The sequence below is a fragment of the Carex rostrata genome, chromosome 16 (genome assembly GCF_964058835.1).
Source record: "Carex rostrata chromosome 16, lpCarRost1.2, whole genome shotgun sequence".
In the NCBI taxonomy this organism is placed as follows: Eukaryota; Viridiplantae; Streptophyta; class Magnoliopsida; order Poales; family Cyperaceae; genus Carex; species Carex rostrata.
In genome coordinates, this window is record NC_135933.1 from 1686866 (window position 1) to 1706282 (window position 19417).

Below are 19417 nucleotides of genomic sequence, written 5' to 3' on the forward strand. Positions count from 1 at the left end.
CATATTATATAAGGAAATTGTGCGGGGACAGTCCCCCCAATTTAGTTATGGAAGTTATATGTGGAAATATTGCAGGGACCGGGGTGCGGAGACAATTATCTGCGTCCAAAGATTTAAGACTTGGAGAAAAGGTTTTCGTCCATCCTATTTTGTCCATTATCTGTCCACAGCCTTATCCAACTCCCGGTTCAACTGACTTTAACTGCCTTCGGTCCCCACCTTCTAACGGTCTCGTCTCCTCCTATTTAAACATGTCGGCCGACGATGGAACCTTCCTTTTTTGAATTTCATTTCCCAAATTTCCAAATCCGATCAGATTTGCTCCACATTTGGCGATTTCCTTCCTCTTTTGTCGCGATGCAAGATTCAGCCATCAATTTCATTCAAACGATTCGCGAGTTCTCGTCCCTAGTTCAAAACTAATTTCAGGCGTGAATCGAACTAGTTTCAGGCGTGAATCGAACTAGTTTCAGGCGTGAATTTGATCTTTCGAATTTCTCTTCCCTATATATATTTTTTTGTTTGTGTCTAACATTCTATATTATTGATTTTTACAGTTTTACCCCAATAGATTTTGATTTGAATGAAGATTTGGCAAATGATAATTCTAGCGTGAATAGTGTTGCAGAAATTAGGGTTGTAGAAATCGATTTAAATGCCAAACCCAATTTTTTTTTCTTTTTATTTTCACAGTTTAGGTTTACAATTTTACAGTATTGAAAATTGACATTTTTTTAATTTTATTTAATCTGTTAATTTTATAATTTTATAATTATATAGTTTTTACCTTTTCATTTCACAGTTTAACTTGATATTTTTACAGTATTGAAAATTGATATTTTTCAACATTTTATTTTATCGTTTTCATCTGGGAATTTTACATGTCTGTAATTTTGTAGTTTGTACATTTTATTTTTATAGTTAAAGTGGTCAATTTTACAATATTCATTATTTTGATGATTTATTTGTGTGTTCATTAAATCGAGAAAAAAGAAAAAAAAATAATAATCGAAATTTTTAATTTTCCCTTGTTATCACGTTTTTTGTCAAAATAAATGTTAATAACTAACACTAACTGCCAATAACTTTCTATAACTGCAATTTCCAAAAGTACAATTTTTTTGTCATGTTGTGCAAGTTGAAATCTATTTTTAACTATCATGAGACCATTTCAAATAGTTGTTGGATGTTTTGTGATTAACTGATATATTTTATGTGATATATTATATAATTATACAACATGTAGAAGTAGTTTTACAGTATTCGCGCAAGTCAAATCTGTGGACAAATGGTGAACAAAAGTTTGTGGGCAATTAGACGCTTTTGAACAAAATTTAATAATTCTCATACTTTTCTCTAACTACCTATTTGGAAAACATCAAAAAAGAGAATAGAGTAGAAATGTGGAATACGAGTTCTATTTATGTCAAACAAGAAAATAGTTGATTGGAATTGTGGAAATAGAAAAAGTGAAATTAAGTTTGAACTTTTGCAGTAATTCTATTTCAAAAGTTTGTAATTCTATTTCATGCTATGATATATTGGAATTGTGGAATAGTGTACCCATTCAAACTTTTGAAATAGCCAATATTCCCATCAAAACTTCATAATATTCAATATTCCCATGAAAATTTAACATTCTTATTTATATCCCCATTTGATTATTTAACTTTTTATTTTATTATTTTAAAAATCCAACTGACCAGTATACGTACCCTTGAATATTAAATCCCATCCTCCACCCTTACCCTCTGCAGCGTACCAGTGCACTAGCCTTCAATTGAATGGGATTGGTTTTTTTTTCTTTTCTTTTTGCAAAATTATGAATTGAACACAGAAATTGAGATAATTGGATAAATGTAAGTTGTTGATTTGATTAATACTGGTAAAGAGCAAAGGACAAATGAAAGTTGCAGATTACAGACACTGGTCTTTCATGCATATGCGATATTGCTCAGAAATAATTACAAAGAATTATTATTTAGATTTCTTAAATGAATTACGAGCAAATACATGGATGCCAAAGGCTGATATATCTTCGCAATTTGTAACCAAGTAGCTTTCTTAATCTCCATATACTCGGACCACTTGTATCTTTATTTCTTATTAGATGACCCCATCTTCCAGTGCCTATTCCCAAATTATTGAAATTGCAATTGGATCAAGACACCCTCCCTTCGACCTCGTCCTCCGCCACCTGGAGAAAGGCCTCAAGCCTCTCTGAGAAGCGATTCCAGTGATCGTAACTCCAACGACTAAGAGAATAAGGATAATAAAATGCTTTGAGAATTGAGGCCATGGTTTACAATTTTCTTGTATTTGTTCGCTGCTCATATGAGCCAAATTTGATGCAAATTTATATATAATTGCAGTAGATCTGAGCCTAATACTGGGATGAAGTGACATTTTGAAATTTATCAAGGGTTATATGAAAAAATTAAACATAACATTTTAAGATTTGAGCAAGTTGGTAGCATCGACTCTGTTAATTACACATTGCGCAAGGAGCTCAACCCTTCATTTATCCAATTATCTCAATTTATGTGTTCAATTCTTACGTAATTTGCAAATATTCCAGTTCGATTGGATACGAGTACGCTACAATTAAAGGAGAAGGGTGGGATTTGAGTAAGGCATGAGGGAGAAGAGAGAGATCCATGGTTTTAAATTCAAGGGTATATTTGTCATTTTAATTTTTAAAATTATTAAATAAAAAGTTCAATAATCAGATGGGGATAGAAATAAGAATGTTAAATTTTTATGGAGATATTGAATATTATAAAGTTTTGATAGAGATATAGGCTATTTCAAAATTTTCTATGAGTACACCGGAAATTTTCCCATATATCAATATATCACACCCCAAAAACTAATCATGCCACATGTTGTTATCGTCATTTACATTGTCAGTTCTGTTTTTCTTTCTAACTTTAGTTTTAAAAAAAATCATTAATGGCGATATAATCATGCATATCACTTAAAATTATAAAATTACATATATTTTTCTCTCTAAATTATATAATAACGTATTCACCATTATAAATTCTAACTGACATCTTTGCTGAATATAATTTAAATATAAATAAAATATATCAAAAGTCAAATTAATTATGTTCTATAATTAATCAAAGATTAATTAAAACTAGACTATTTCTCTTATCTAGGTCTTTCTTCCTCCTTTAATGTTAATTCTCATATCTATATCCAGAGTTCTTTTTTGGATACCATCTCCAACAAGCATGATTGGAATCATACCGGAGAGGATTATAAGCGATCAAAAAGAGAGGATTTAGCACAAGTCCAACAAGTGTGATTGGAATGACGCTGGAGATAACTAGACTCAATCAGAAGAAAAATTTTAATGTCAGAGGAAGAGAAAAGGGCACAATTTTAATGCTAAAAACTAAAGAAGAATGGAGCCGAGCTATGAGAATTTTAACGCACGAGAAAATATAAAAAAAAAAAAAACATAATTAGATGTTTAATTATATTTTATACAATGTTTAGCATAATTAATTTAATTTTTAATTAATTAAATAAAATAAATATATGAGTTATTAAAATTTAAGATAGATGAATGAGTTATTATAATAATATTTGAAAAATAAAATACATAATTTCGATATACATAAAGTTCCTAAGCTATATCAAATATCAATGCGTGCGGTCTCAGTACACTGGAGGTGCCGTATAATTGATCTACATAGGAAAAGATCGACTCTGACATGGCTTCGCCTAATACTTCCAAAACTAATTACAATTTTTCAAGATCGTGGATACAATCATACAAGCAGTTCTCCACAAAAGACATTTTTCTCTCTCTATTTTCCTTTTCCCAAAATCTCTGCAGAGGCTGTCAAGCTTGTCTGAGGTACCAAATAAATGGGGTTGTCAACGATCACGGGTTAGTTCTTTCTCTGTAAATTCTAGCGCCTTCTTTTACGATCGAATTTAATTTCTATGAAGGGACGAGTAAACAAAAAAAAAAAAAAATCTTCGTGTGGACATTCGTGTTAGATTTATTCCTTTCCTCCTGATCTAGGCACTTTTGATAGAAAGAAACAATTCTGACATAATCGTACTGATCTTTACTATGATTCTATTCTTCTCTCTTTACATTATTCTTATTGGAGAAAAACAGGATTGGCAATTGTGATCATGGGAGTATCTGGCTCTGGCAAATCGTGAGCTTTCTTTTCTTTCTTTTCTCTTTCTCCTTATTCCCTACGGGATTTATATGAAGGGGGCGGATTTACGTTTGTACCATAATTTATCATATAAATATAAAATTGTTATATGTATTCTAATTTTGACCCTCAATTTTTTTGAAGTAAATAATTTTGACCCTCGATTATTGAACTCATTGAACTTCAACTCTTCACCAGGACTGTAGCCGAGTCACTTGCGAATGCAATAGGATGTAAATTTGTTGAAGCTGATGATTTCCATCCTCCATCTAATAAAGGTTTTGATGCAGATTTCTTTTCTTCTGTATATAACTACGCAGTGCAGTGATTGTTTTCAGAAGTGGTACCAGTACATAGTTACATACATACCAAAGACGGCAGCTCCTCCCCCTTCCAAACACACACAAATTATTTTTACTTTTATTTTGTGATGCTGCAGTGACCGGACTTCATTAATTTGATCTGTTATCAATTTATCATCCGAAAGCAATCCAATGGCAATAAACAGTCTTTCTGTTGTATTGCAGAAAAAATGAAAGCTGGAATTCCCTTGTCAGAATCGGATCGAATTCCATGGCTTGAAACACTAAGGGATGCAATCAAAGAAAACATAGAGCACGGCCATAACGTAACCCTCAGCTGCTCCGCATTGCAAAAAAGATACAGAGAGACACTCAGATCAGCCGATTGCGACTACAAACCCGGCAACTATTCTCTGTGCAAAGTGAAATTTGTGTGCCTGGAGGCTCCAGTAGAAATACTAATGGAGAGGATGAAGAGAAGGTCAGAAGAAGGGTCCCATTTCATGCCTTCATGCTTGTTGGAATCCCAATTGGATTTGTTACAGCTCGAAAAGGATGAAGCGATAATTAGGGTTGATGCCACTATGGAGCTTGAGAGTATTTTGGAGTTCATAATTGATTTGCTAAACAGAAACTGGAATCTGTAAACTGAAGAAACATCAATGACGCACAAATACTTTGTACACTCTATGTCAAAACTTCAATTTTAAACAACAAAATACATGTCTGCCTGTCCCGTCTTAAATTTCTTTTATTTTAAGGTACCAACTAAAAAAATGTTTGTGAGCATTACTGTTGTGGTTCCAGAATAGGATAAATTTAACTAACATTATGCATATCTTTTTAAGAGAAATTTAGATATATACTCATCATAACTTCATCAATTAGATATTTCCCCATCAACACTTGAAAATTAGTTATTTGCCTATCTAAACTTATCAATTTTAGATATATCCCCATTGAATGTTTTAATCAATAAAAAAAACTGATTAATATTATTAAAAAAAATATATGACATTTTTGCCCTTCTCTTCAAATCTGATATGACGTTTCCCTTAATATTGATACGCCTGATGACTCTAATTGAAAAAAAGAGAAATATAATCCTTCTCAGCTTCGTCAGGCCATGGCATCGTTCTCATATTTCATTTCTTGTTTCTCTTTGCTTTTGATTGTACAATCAATTGATATTCTTGCTTGCTTGATTCTTTGCCTGGGCTTATAACAATATTTAAATCGCACTAATGCATTCTTCAGTTCTGTGTTAAAAGTTTCATTACTAATGTAGGTCTTAATCCACATTACTGGGACTCATGCTTGGAGAAGCAGCTAACAAGGTTTTTTTGCATTAGAGACGAATATTCTCAGGGATTTTCATTGTCCAGCAATCCATTTTGACAACACCCTCTCAAATTGATTGGTAATCCAATAAATAAGAAAACAAAACGGAATGAATAAGAAGGTATGAGAGGAAAGGGCAAAAATGTCATATTATTTTTTTCATAATATTAATCAGTTTTTTTTATTGATTAAAACATTCAATGGGGATATATCCAAAATAGATAAGTTTAGATGGGCAAATAACTAATTTTCAAGTGTTGATGGGAAAATATCTAATTGATGAAGTTATGATGAGCATATATCTAAATTTCTCTATTTTTAAAATCCACACAATCTCAAAATTTTACCAAGAACAATCAAAGAAATATGCGGCAATATAAAACTATAGGGTAAATGCAGGAAAATTACGAGCTTGTAATCAAACTGTACAGCCACCACTAATTCACTACCTTTATAGGTCTCAATATTTATCGATACTCGTGTTCAGAAATAAAAATCAAAACACATTTGCTTATGAAAAATTAGAACACCAAACTACAGAAAATTAATTAAATCACTAACACTTAAATTAGAAGTCCCGGCACCCACCCCCCTCACACCAACAAAATAAAACAGAGAGAGAAGAAAAAAAAAAAAAAGCGGAAATAAGAGAGAGAAGAGGAAGAAGGGATCAAAATTCATATGTTATATCTGAAGCTTTCTCTTATTCTCAGGACAAATATCCAAATTGATCAAGGAAACTCTCGCCGATTATAAGTATCCTCATGCACAAATACCGGTTGGCTACTTTGAGGCGGGACCACCACCGGCTGGCCCATGGCAATCCCCTGTGAACCCTGCTGGTATGGTCCCAATGGCTGCACGAATTTTGATGAAGACAATGCCACATAATAGACAATGCCTAGTGCCACACTGGCTAGGGATAACACTGCCCCACCAGAGAAGACCCCAGGCTTGACCACATAACAATAGCCACCAAAATACATGCTCTCCTGGCCCCTCTGATCATTAAGCGCAGCACCCGTCAGTAATAGGAGGAAGGAAATGATGAAAGTGACCCTGCATGTATTACAAATTGCAGGATGTTTAAAAAAATGAATTACGGGCCTTGAAAAAATTAAAATCATGGAATTGTGAGACATCAATACATTGTAATACCCACAGACATTAGTCCAGCCAGGGATCCATTGAATTGATAATATCAACATTATTACAGAACTCACAAATCCCTCATTTTCTGCTAGGATTTGGGGAAGGGAAAGCTACTGATACAAAATGAAAGTTTAAGAAAAAAAATATATATTAATGTACTAGGCAAGGATCTTGCAAAAATAATTACTCAGTGGGAAATAGAGGACTAGATGGTATTGTTGACACTTTACTAGTCTGTAAGCGAATTTATCATGTCCTGGTGTCCTTTACTAGGGGTATGTACATATTTCACATCTTTCAAGGGCTTACATGCTATTTTTAGTATTTTAAGATTTTTCAGGTTAGTGCCAGCAATATAATCCGGATTCAAGATGTTCTAGTATGCTTGCAGTTATCTTTTGAGAAATGTGAATACAGAATATTAAAAATTAGCAAAATCTCCCAAAATAGCAATTTCTTTCTACAAGACAAGACAACAAATTTCAAGACCATTGTACATTGAGGATCAGCGAATCGATAAAAAAAACTTGCCAAAATTAAATTGCTATCTGACATGATTATAACACATCAACGGTTGATGATTTGAAATTCAGCATTAACAACCACTAACAAATATGTAATTAGAACAGAAAGGAAAGAACTTAAACACATGCACACAACAGTATTGTGTGTCTTTGGCCTTTACGTTAAAGCAGATATAGAAATACCAGGATACAATAAAGGAGACCAATGCAACGGTCCAATTCTTATCAGATGGATGGGGATGCTTCTTGCAACAAATACACCCTGCCACAGTGTTAATGATAGCCTGAGCCATCATTAGAGCCACTGCTGATGTCAGCCCTAGGTATAGAGCAGGGCTCTTAGGATATACACACTGTCCTGGTTCTGGTGCTTGCACATCACTTGCCTACACATCATTTTAATTAATTAGTGAGGTAAGTTTGTTGTACCAGATATTGGTAAGAATTTCATCATGTTGGTTGGCATTTAACATAGAATCTGGTTACTGATTGGCTTGCTGCATTTCAGTGTGCCATATGTACTAGATACCATTCAATACTGGTACATAGTCCGATAATTCAGAAGGTGCTACACTGCTGCTACTCTGTATTCTCAACAGATCATACAGAGATTCCGATTGCACAGTATAATCTCCAACTTCTGAGGGCTTTCTGATTGCACAGTATAATCTCCAACTTCTGAGGGCTTGCTGCAAATCTTAAACTCTAATAAGGAAATACGGAAAATAAGTTGATATTACTCTGTCAGTCTTTTAACCTACAGAACTCGGTCAGTGATAGAACAGCCCGATCAAACTTCTCTATCTTAAAAAAATATCAACTTTTGTGCACTACGAATCAATCCAAACAAGATCCCCACCAAAACCCTAGCCTAACAGCAAGAACACAGGAAACAGAACAAAACTAAAAAAGGGAGGAAAAAAATAATGAGATGCAAATCACCACAAGATGGATGATAACGGAGTTGGCGAAAGATAAACAAGAGAGAGCGGGGCCCACTGACCTTGACTCGTGTCGCCTCGGCGGCGAAGGCGAGGGCGGCGGAGAGGAGGCCAAGGAAACCCACTACGGCGCACACCGCCACCCCTCTCCTCTCCATTCCTCTTTTCTCTCTTTGGCTGTAACAGAATCCAAAAAAGTATAGAAGGGAATGCTTTGGTAAAAGGGAAAGGCACAGGGAACGGCCTCGCAATAAAAAGCTTGCTAATCAAGTGACTGTAACATAAACACAAACTTAAAGCGAGAAGTTTCACAGTTATGTTACTTGTATTAATTGAACCATGAGAAGTTATATCTCTCTGCGAGCCTGCGTAGTAGGCTTTTGCCAACTTTTGGGTCGGTGCCTTTTAAACTTATAAATGAATGAATATCATCAAATTGCTTCGCAAAACTGGGAATATGTTCCCTAACAGTTGTCTTAAGCCCCGCACTGACGCAAATAACTACAACGCCTCGCCGATCATATCGGGTTGAAACCCGATAGTAGAGAGATCCGGCTAGCTCTACTCCGTTTTGGACTTGGGAAGAATGACCGACTCCAATTTTCTGTAAACGAATCAAACCGAATTGTTATTTCAGTTTGACTTTGAGTTTGAATAAGATTCGAATCGAACTAATTTCGAATCGGATTAATTGTGAACTACAAACTTTTTTTACATTGTTAATTTGTTGCTCCTGAAATATTTTTCTATTATAAGTTATCATTATATTAACAATTTTGAGATGTGATATAAGTTTGGTTCCTGCATTATTAAAAATTAATGGTTGAATCCATTAGTTGTGTTATTTGAGATTTGAACCTAAATAGTTCGCAAATCAATTTCGAACGAATTATATCTAGTTTAAATTTGATTTGAATAAAATTCGAACCGAACTGATTTAATTTGTTTCAAAACGAACTAATTTTGAATCGATGCCACACCTACCTGCCACAATTGCAAGTATGAAAAAAAAAAATTATTCACATCACAATCACTAGTAGGCCACAGTTGCAAGTATGAATTTTTTTTTATTGACATCATAATCACTGGATCACATGCATTCTACACATTTTTTTGTCAAAAAAAAAACACAAGTACACAACTTTAGGGCCTATTCGACTGTTACTGTGCCCGTCGAAAAAAAAATCACTCACAACACGCATAGTGTTTCGACCATTCAAATTAAATCCGAATGCAAACTCATTCCCGTTCCCACTTAGTAGCCAATGCTCTTAATCTGTGTTAGTTTGAGTCGGAGAATTTCAATTAAATGTATATAACAATAGAAGCAAATCTACAAATCCGGATCCGGATCAAAGGACTGACAAGAATGTTCCCCGAACGAATTTGCATTAATAATTTTGGTAAAAAATTGTTGTGTTTATTATACCCTTATAACCATAGGTCATATTAATTCTTTTAATACTTTATAATGTTTATAAATTATAATGCCTTGTATCCCCCTCGGCCATTTTTATTAATATCCTAATTAAAAAACTTAATTTTAAAAATGACATTTTTTTTTTGTTTTTTTTTATTTATGCCCCGACCGCCCCTCTTACGGGCGCTCAATGCCTCAAGTCAGGCGCCCCTCACAAGGGCGGCCCATGCCTCAAGTGAGGCGCCTATAAAACGGGCGGCCCACCATGCATTCCTATTCAGTTTTTTCTCTCTCCTGCTCTGTGCACAGTAATCAGCGAAAAATTTGGCGATTTTTGACGATTTTCAGGTGATTGCTACAGGTACGTTATTTATTTTAATTGAAATTTTGTTAATTATTATTAGTCATTACTGTATCATTAGTACATAATCATTGTACAATTATTGTATAGATACTGTAGCAATAACTGTATAGTTACTACCCGTTATAATTACTGTACAATTATTGTATAATCAGTGTATTGTTATAATAAACTTGCTATTTTTCTTGTGTGAAGTTTAATCGTATGATATTGAGGTTTAAGTGTACTGTTGTTGTTCGCTTCTCAGAGTGTGCTTACAAAGTTCCAAATACAACTAATTGTACTTGTTTTAAACCTTGAATCCACTCACGTCTAGGATTGCAAGTGTACAATCCTATCCGTGTAGTAAAATAAGGTATCGATCCTCAGGGACGGTTAAACTCAATTCTAGACTTTCACAAATCCAAGTTAGGTACTAGAAGTTTGAAGAATTGGGTTTGATTTGTTTATGTTTCCTAATTTCAAAAGACAATTCAATTAAAGGTAAATGAAAGCGATTAAAAGATTTGGTTTTGAATCAATTATAAAAGGCGTTCTTAGGGTTTCAGACTTCATCTCAAACTTTTCATTCTCTGGACCTATCATACAACTCGCATCATCTCTGATGCGACCTGTGTGATGCGACTCGCATCATCTCTGATGCGGGTCGCATGGCCCTCGAGCAGAGCTGACATGAGTTCGTATCTAAGTTGATTTCTTGTGCGAGGCTTCAACCTGTGGCTCTCGCCTACTGGTATTTATCCTAAATTGATTGTCTGGTTAACTAGAAGTATCTATAACCTCTCGATAATAGAAATTTCACCTCTCGGTTACTATTGATCTTAGATCTACTTCAAGTGCTCAATTACAATTGCAAGATACATCAAGGCCTAATTACTAGAAGAGATGCTATAGACATCTAACAGTAGACAATCAAGAATCAATCAAGAAATCACAATCAAGCAAACGATGAATACTCAAACAACAATCACACAAGTTCAACATTAGATCAAAACATCATTCAACTCAAAGAAAAGGTTTGGAAATTACATCTTAACCCTAAGAACTAGAGATCTACTCAAGCATAACAAAAGTAAACATGAAAAAGAGAGAGAATAAGCAAATCATGATGGAGCTCGAAGATCCAAAGTAGATTGGAGAGGATCTTGAAATCTTCCCTTCTCTTCTTCTTCAATCAAGCTCCAATCTCCTTCTTCTCTCTTGATCTTCGCTCTTTTTGTGTTCTGGAATGTAGAGGGGGAAAAAGCTCCCAATTTCTGGCTTAGGACCTCTTTATATAGGCATTAGATCTGACTTGGAGCTTATCAGGTCGAATTTGAATTGGGCGGCAACAGTTGATGCGACTCGCATCAACTGGATGCGACTCGCATCAACTGGATGCGACTCGCATCAACTGGATGCGACTCGCATCAACTGGATGCGACTCGCATCAACTGGATGCGACTCGCATCAGATGGTCTTCAAGAGAGAGCAGTGAGGGTCGCATCGCAGGTCGCTTTGGGCTTGGATGCGACTCGCATCAGAGCTTCCTGAAGTCTGCCTTTTGCCTGATTTCACCTGATTCCTGCAAAGTAGGAACCAAAACATAGCAGTACCACATTCTAGGGATATTCAATGTAAAAGGTGCTATTTGTTGGTTCAAAATATCATTTTCTGTATGGAAACAAGTCAATATAATAGGTCTAATAATGTGACATCAGTTGCGCTTTTAAATGCTTAGTTATAATATGATATGTAATATTTCAATTTGTTATGACTATGATATGTAATATGATTTGTTTCGATTTGTTAAATGCTTAGTTATAATTGACGAAAATGACGAAATATAAAGTAGAAAAAAACATAAAAGCCAACATGAATACAGTCCCAACGTCAGAATACTACAGTCAGAACTACATCATAATAAAAAAGACTCTGCAATCATCCTCGTCTTTTCTTTCCGGAGGGAGACAACCTAGGAGCCGCTATGCCTTTGCCATCCCTGTGCGGCTGCATGCGCCTCTGTATCTGCCTCTGCGGGCTCACATCTCCTAAGTCCTCCTCTCCCATATCCTCATCATCCTCTCCCATATCATCGTCCTCCTCTCCCATATACATGTGCTGCGTACCTGTACTGTGCTGCGTACCTGTACTGGCTGCCCATGGATCCCATAGACCAGCTGACTCTGCATCGGCTGGCGTAGTACGCAGCTCCCATGGATCTTGCTCCCAGCTTGCAGCATACGTGTCAGGAGGCGGTGCGCCAAATAATGCAGAGACAAAGCCATCTATAGTCTGAGATGCACTCCCACCAGCCTCAAAGTCGTGCTCCATCTCCACTCCATATCGTGGTCTGTGGGAGGCAATCACCTCTGCATCTGTATCGAACGGGGGCTCCATGCTAAAACTGGGATTGGCATTCCAACGAGGTGCTCCATCCTAAATTTAAATAATGTTAGATTTGCTGCATGAAGAGAACTCTACAATAAATAATAAAAAGCGGTAACTTACCGGGCCAAGCTCTACCGGAACTCCATATTTATTTCTATAAGCGTCCCATCCTCTGGTCCCCAACACCCAGTGGTGGAATGCCCAACCTGAGTCATCATCTGCATAATTGAATAAAACCATTGTGAGTTAGAACAAATAATTTGAGGAAAATAAAACCATTGTTTGTGTCCTACTTCTAATATTAACTTGTAATTACCTGCAGGAAGTGGCGGCATATCATGAGCGTAGATGGCCTCTGGTCGGTAATTCGGATTCCGCGGTGTCTTCTGTATCTCCCGCCAATTGATGTTCTCATTAGAGTCGCGCAGCATGCCAATGAGACAGCCTTCAAAACCACCTGTCTCCACGATTGGTGCAGTGTGCTCGAGCATTTGGCATCCTATATGTCGCCATGCACACCAGGCTGTGTCCAACTCCTCTCATAGCTGTCAACAGCTGCACACAACATGATTTTGACAACAGTAAGTAATTAAAATTTCCAATTTTTAATTAAAGTATGTTTAAGTTGTACTTACTGCGCGAGCATTGATTGGACCCCAGGGCATATAATTGCTGGATGAATCCATCAGCCTACGCCGAAGGGTGTCGCCGTAATGGCCCGTAAGGTAGACTGTCGACATGCCCCATTTCTGGTACCAAACGGCGTATCTCACATCACCGGGACCAGCACCCAAATCTATAGTAGATGGCGGACTCCATAACTGCTGCTCCGGATGTCGAGCCAAGCCGTACTCCAAGCTGAAATGCTCGCTCCAATCAACTTTAGACTTAGTGTGCGCCGTGCTGCAAGTACAATTAATTAGAAAATATGTAAATGATGACATTATTAAAGTGATAATGCACGTGAGTATATAGTACTTACTTGTGGAACTTTTGAGTATCATCCTTACTCATCAGCGGGTACTCCGGGATGAAAGCATCCAAGCCAAACTGACGAGATACCCGATCGAGGTAGTGATACTCCACTATCCAGAAACAAACGAGCGGTCCTCGATAATACCACAGCTCTGTCTGCTCTAATGTCAATCGGCTCAGCCATCTACGCTGGTACCATCCACGATACGGAAACCAGTCGTATCCTCATACGACGACAGGCCCTCTCCAGTCGGATCCACCGAGGATCCGCTCGCTCCAGTCGGATCCACAGCATCTGGACCCGCTGCAGGCTCAGGTCGTACTCCCCACCGTCTACCTCTGGGCATACTATATTAAAATGGTTAATTATTTATAATAAACTCCTAATTATATGATATTACTATATTCAATAATTATACAATAACTATAATATATTATATTATTATTATAATAATTATTTAATATATGAAGAATATAACATATTAGTTATATAATTAATATAAAAATTATTGTCAAATTTTTACTTTTTTAAAATAATACTTATTGTGAAAATCGACAAACAAATAAAATTTGCAAAAAAAAAAAGTTTGATATGTTTAAAAAAAATATTGATATACATGTAATTTACTTGAAAAAAAAATGTCATTTTTAAACAAATATTGATATACTTCAAAATAATTTGTTTTACTTTAAATTAATTTGTATTGATATATACATGTTTTTCGTTAACTATCACAAAAATAATTTTCAAAATAAAAATATGCATATTTTTTAAACCATAAACCCAAACCCTCAATTTTTAAACAATTCAAGCAATTGAACCATAAATTCTAACCCTAAATTGAACCATAAACCCTAAATTTTGTAAGTAATTCACAATTTACAACCATAAACCTTAAATTGAACCATAAACCCTACATTTTTTAAGCAATTCACAACCATAAACCCTAAATTGAACCATATCACATTCAAGCAATTCAAGCAATTTTACCATAAATCATAATCCTAAATTCGAGCAATTGAACCAATTCAAGCAATTCGAGCAATTGAACCAATTCAAGCAATTCGAGCATTCAAGCAATTTAAGCATTCAAGCATTCAACATTCAATTCGAGCAATTGAACTATAATTGAATCGAATCGAATCATATTCAACAATTCAAGCAATTCAACCCTAAACTCTAATCGAATCGAATCGAATTACATTCAACAATCAATAATCACATTCAACAATCAATTTAAACTAATCGAATCGATTCGAATCCAATCACATTCACAATTAAACCCTAACCCTAACTCTAACCCTAAATTAAACTAATCTAATCGCAAAAAATAACTTACTTTCAACAGAGGAGGCAGTGGCTCGGTGGTGCAGCGGCTCAAGGCAATGCTCGGTGGTGCAGCGAGCAAGGGAGAGAGAAAGCAAGGGAGATGAGAATGTGGCGGTGGGGAGAGGGCGGTGAGGCAACGGCCGGCGGGGCGGAGCAACGGCGGGGTTTTTTGGTTTTTTTCCTCTGGTGCGAAGGCGATACAGAGGGAGAGAAAGGGACAGAGCGAGAGAGAAAGAGGGTCTCGGGTCGTTGTAATTTAATGGATTATGGGCCGCCCGTGTGAGGGGCGCCTCACTTGAGGAATGGGCCGCCCATGTGAGGGGCGCCTCACTTGAGGCATGGAGCGCCCGTAAGAGGGGCGGTTGGGGCATAAATAAAAAAAAACAAAAAAAAATGTCATTTTTAAAATTAAGTTTTTTAATTAGGATATTAATAAAAATGGCCGTATCCCCCTTGCATTAATTTCTCAGTCCGCTAACATTAAATTTTCTTTTTGCCGAAGTTAAATTGTGTTAATAACTTAATTTGGGTGATTATTATCCTCTAATGCGACAATAAGTTTCGAACATTACTAATTTATATGTGATTCTATATTATATCTATATCGTAATTTCGGACATTACTAATTTATATGTGATTCTATCTCATCTGACAAATTATCTTTCAATTAGTTCCAGTTTTTACCAATTCTAATTTATTTATTTTTTGGATGGACCCTATTTTTGTATTTAGGAAAATCTTAAAAGAAAATTTTAGTCGAAGACAAGTTTCACAATAGGATATGAACATATGAGGAAGCAAAATTTCATACAGATCACACTCTTTCATAAATTACAATAGATTGCATTCCACAAAAAAGAATGAGAATTGTGAAGACTAAGCTGCAAAGAAAAAAAAAAACCGTCGAATGTTTTAACTGAATCAATATGTAATAATTATAGCAAATTACAAAGTATGGTTCAAAGGAAACAGTATGCGTTTTGAGTTCAAAACTAGAGAGCATTACAGGATCAAAATAAAATAGTTATTAACACGTACCAGAAAGAAGCTCATGACGAAAAAGGTCATATGTTAAGAACTTAAGATGTAGCAATAGGCAATTATATATATCAGTTAATAGAAATAAAATTGATCCGAAAAAATTGATGTACAAAATAAAGCAAGCACAACCGCTGACTCATGTTGTTTGAGAATTGGTTTTCCACTAATTAAAAAAATGGAGAAAGAATTAACCGTTTTCCATAATTAAACACAAAAGAGGCAGTCATGTTGTGCCACCCAATTCCAGGACTAGCGAGTGCCAGTATGAACCAGCCAGGTCGCAAACCGAGGCTTATATATTTATGCTAGACGCTGCTGGGAAATCCAAAATAACTTGGAGGAAAAAAAAAATGAGAATAAAAAAGTGGCCTTCCTCCTGTAATACAAAATTACATCCAAGAACAAGGGCAAAATCTCTTCTTTGCTTTCTATCTCTGTCATCCATATTTGAAACAATCTACTCTTAAAGCACTCTCTGACATTATGTAACCATTAAAGGGTGAGAAACATGGTTCAAAAAACAGAGGAAAATTCAAGCATCAGGTTTCAAATCAATCGGCATGTTCATCCACCATCTGTGTACTAGGGAATAACGGGTCCCTCTTCTTAATCAACCCGGGAGGCTCTAACCCTTGCCCCCCTCTATAATTCAAACCCGCATCACCCGTAACAGGTCTATATGAAATACCAGAAGTTAGACCTGCATACCTTGATGGAGACAAATATCTCCTGGCATCTCTCCTCAAATCAGAGGAGTCAACTCTGAGGTCCCTTCCTGTTCTACTATCTGACAACCCAACTCGCTCTGTGCTGTTCAAAAGACTACCACTTGGCACTGTCACAGACGTGTCAAATGACTCCTCCGGGACCCAACCCAAAGAATCTTTTTTCTTCACATAGAATTGCCAGATACCAATGAGAAATAATAGAAACAACAAAGCAGGCCCACTCCACAAAACCACACTGTTATCAGGTCGAAATATTGGGAAATTAGACCTGTAGATCCCGACATATCCATCCCTAAACCCTAAAATCACAAGCTTTTCTCTACCAGTTGCTATAAGCGGCTTTCCCGTGTCTGTTTCACCATTACCCCCCTCTGATTCTCCAGGATAGGAATTCAGGAACAATGACTTGATTTCACGGATTGAGGTAAAGAACAAAGGTCTTGGAGCACCAACCCGGCCATAATATTGTGAAGAAATATTATAAACAAAAAACTTATCATGGTTAGATACAAGTAGGTAACCACCTTTAATGGCCTGGATAGAAGCAGGGCCCTCAATTTCTGCCCGTCTAACAGACCGAACCCGGCACTTAAGATTTGAGACATCACCAAGTATGACTAAATGCACCAAGTCACCTTCTCTAGTCAAACCATATGCTTTGGACCGCTCTGATGGGTCAAACGAATAAGCTCTTGCAACCGACCCGTTAAGCCCTTCACACTCGGTTTCCCTAACTGTCATTGATCGTAATTCAAGCGAAGCGGCACCGGTCTCAGTTAAAAAAAGAAGCCTTTGCTTCATGAATGCAACGGGCTTGCTTGATACTATAGCGGTACCATACAATGTACCATTTTCAGTGAAAATCCGTATCCGACCAGCTGCATCACCTGTTATTATGTAGCGGGCACGGGCAATTGGGAAGAATTCAAGGACAGTAACAGGTGAATCGTCAAGCCCATGGGTGATAATCCGGTGGTCACCGACTGTATACAGAGAGACCCAATCGGATTCGGTTGATGGAGCAGATTCACTTAGCCGATGGGCCCCAACCGACCCATCAGTGTGACCCACAAACAGAAGGCACTCACTACGTTTGATTGGTGAAAGATAAGAGAGAAGAACGGTAACAGAAGTGTTAGAGAAAGAAGGAACTTCAAGGATGACATCGCCACTGCATGAGAAGATATAGACCAAGCCCTGGGAATCTCCTATTGCAAAGTACTTGGTGAGGCCGTCGTGGTCTTCGAACGGGAGAGGTGTAGCAGCTGAAGGGATCGAGGAAGAGAGTTTGGCCGCGGCGGTGAAGAGAAACCGCTCGGTGAACAATGGGCGGTTCTTGGTGACTGAGATAGCGGGTTTCGTGTTCGCGTATTGGGAGGAGAGGGTTGGTTCGGGTTTGGGTTTGGGTTTCAAGCTCGCAATGGATTGTTCGAGGGTTGCGATTAGGGTTTCAAGCCGGTTAATTAGAGCCTCCTGGCGATCGATCAGGGATGGATGGATTTGGGTTTCAGTTTCCTGTGTGATTTCCGGGTTTTGGGTTTCGGATGATGCAATATCGGGGTTCAGGGTTTGGGACTGGGTTAGTTGCGAGGGGAGAAGTAGAGAGAGGAAGAAGAGCTGGAGGGAGAGGGAATTGGCGGTGGCCATGAGGAAACAAGGTGGAGTAAGATTTGGGTTTAGCAGGAAGCCATTAAAATTTTAAATATGGTGTGTACATGTTACTGGATTAAGTCGGTAGATTGACGGAGAAAGAAAGAGAAGAGAGGAGAGAGAGAGAGAGAGAGTCAGAGAGAGGAGGGGGAAAGACTAGAGATCCAGGGGGGATGAACTGGCAACAGGCGAACAGCTGACGAAGGTAGTGATAATTTCTACTTGGTCGTCGCACAAATCATCTCCATTTTAGGATAAATGGAGAAATCCATTGTCAGCATGAGGGTATGTGTATGACAAAATTGCTCGAACTCGCAACTCGCTCATAACTCGCTCGTTAATGCTTTAACTCACTCATTTACAACCCGAGTCAGTTTCAACTCGAGTTGACTAACTCCTTTAATAAATGAGTTGAATTTGAGCTGAGTCCAACTCGCTCATTTATAACTCAACTTATGTACTAAGTTATATAAAAAAATATTGGATTCTAACTTGTTGTTTGCTTTGAGTTGACATATTATTTCTGTGTTAGATTGTTTGTATTTAAATAAACTATTACTAGATCATTTCAATTGTTTGTATAGATAAACACATATTAGTGTATAACAATATCTAAAAACTTGACTGGTTAAACGAGTTGCGAGTCAGCTCGAGTTGATAACAAGCTGAGTTTGAGTTGGCTATACAGCTGGTTATTACCATCTCAACTCGAGTTGACTCACTCGTTTATTAAATGAGCTAAGTTCGAGTTGGAAGTAACTCGCTCAAACTCGACTCATTTACAACCTTATGACTAACAAAGGTGACCAAGATGCCTACGGACTTGTATATATATAAAAAAAATTAACTCGAATTTACTTTACTTTGAGAGAGGACTAAAGGGTTGTTCGGTGGCACTCATTCCCATGAATTTTACAGAGAAAAATATAAGTAACGGTATTTTAATATTTTTATCTATATGGTGTTCGGCAGCTTGTTAAAACACTTATTATTGTACTTATTTTGGAACCCATTTTGCTCTCTGTATTAACTTGAGTGCAGCACTCAAGTTAAAAGATGGATGAAATTAAAAGACAGAATTGCATTAATCAATGC

General features: G+C 36.8%; 4 protein-coding genes across 5 annotated transcripts; 1 reads left to right on the top strand and 3 right to left on the bottom strand.

Annotated features, from left to right (window-relative positions):
• The first annotated feature begins 3710 nt into the window (after window positions 1-3710).
• On the top strand, window positions 3711-5137 carry LOC144567336 (P-loop containing nucleoside triphosphate hydrolases superfamily protein). Of its 2 annotated transcripts, XM_078317443.1 has the most exons (4): window positions 3750-3904; window positions 4142-4184; window positions 4386-4465; window positions 4715-5137. In XM_078317443.1, the coding sequence occupies exons 1-4, from the start codon at window positions 3883-3885 to the stop codon at window positions 5134-5136; spliced, it is 567 nt and encodes a 188-aa protein (XP_078173569.1). In that variant the 5' UTR covers window positions 3750-3882; the 3' UTR covers window position 5137. The 2 variants fall into 2 exon arrangements, with proteins under 2 accessions (XP_078173568.1, XP_078173569.1); XM_078317442.1 differs by lacking the exon at window positions 4142-4184 and having other exon boundaries at window positions 3711-3904.
• Window positions 5138-6234: 1097 nt separating this feature from the next.
• Window positions 6235-8746, bottom strand: LOC144567773 (transmembrane protein, putative (DUF1218)). The gene is made up of 3 exons (XM_078317945.1): window positions 8510-8746; window positions 7690-7892; window positions 6235-6889 (listed from the first exon to the last, which is right to left on the bottom strand). The coding sequence occupies exons 1-3, from the start codon at window positions 8603-8605 to the stop codon at window positions 6562-6564; spliced, it is 627 nt and encodes a 208-aa protein (XP_078174071.1). The 5' UTR covers window positions 8606-8746; the 3' UTR covers window positions 6235-6561.
• Window positions 8747-12114: 3368 nt separating this feature from the next.
• Window positions 12115-13012, bottom strand: LOC144567005 (uncharacterized). Its single transcript, XM_078317026.1, has 3 exons — window positions 12915-13012; window positions 12719-12816; window positions 12115-12646 (listed from the first exon to the last, which is right to left on the bottom strand). Exons 1-3 carry the CDS (start codon window positions 12931-12933, stop codon window positions 12149-12151), a joined length of 615 nt encoding a protein of 204 aa, XP_078173152.1. The 5' UTR covers window positions 12934-13012; the 3' UTR covers window positions 12115-12148.
• Window positions 13013-16010: 2998 nt separating this feature from the next.
• LOC144567339 (putative membrane protein At1g75140) lies at window positions 16011-18505 on the bottom strand. The gene has a single exon (XM_078317450.1). It carries the CDS (start codon window positions 18317-18319, stop codon window positions 16496-16498), a length of 1824 nt encoding a protein of 607 aa, XP_078173576.1. The 5' UTR covers window positions 18320-18505; the 3' UTR covers window positions 16011-16495.
• Window positions 18506-19417: the final 912 nt, after the last annotated feature.

Coding starts and splice junctions, on each gene's coding strand:
- LOC144567773 (XM_078317945.1), bottom strand. CDS start 8,605: ATGGAGAGGAGAGGGGTGGCGGTGTGCGCCGTAGTGGGTTTCCTTGGC. Junction 7,893..8,509: donor CCGAGGCGACACGAGTCAAG/GTCAGTGGGCCC, acceptor AATGATGTGTAG/GCAAGTGATGTGCAAGCACC. Junction 6,890..7,689: donor GTCTCCTTTATTGTATCCTG/GTATTTCTATAT, acceptor TAATACATGCAG/GGTCACTTTCATCATTTCCT.
- LOC144567336 (XM_078317442.1), top strand. CDS start 3,726: ATGGCTTCGCCTAATACTTCCAAAACTAATTACAATTTTTCAAGATCG. Junction 3,905..4,385: donor GGGGTTGTCAACGATCACGG/GTTAGTTCTTTC, acceptor ACTCTTCACCAG/GACTGTAGCCGAGTCACTTG. Junction 4,466..4,714: donor CCATCCTCCATCTAATAAAG/GTTTTGATGCAG, acceptor GTTGTATTGCAG/AAAAAATGAAAGCTGGAATT.
- LOC144567339 (XM_078317450.1), bottom strand. CDS start 18,319: ATGGCCACCGCCAATTCCCTCTCCCTCCAGCTCTTCTTCCTCTCTCTA.
- LOC144567005 (XM_078317026.1), bottom strand. Junction 12,647..12,718: donor TTCCGGTAGAGCTTGGCCCG/GTAAGTTACCGC, acceptor ATTTAAATTTAG/GATGGAGCACCTCGTTGGAA.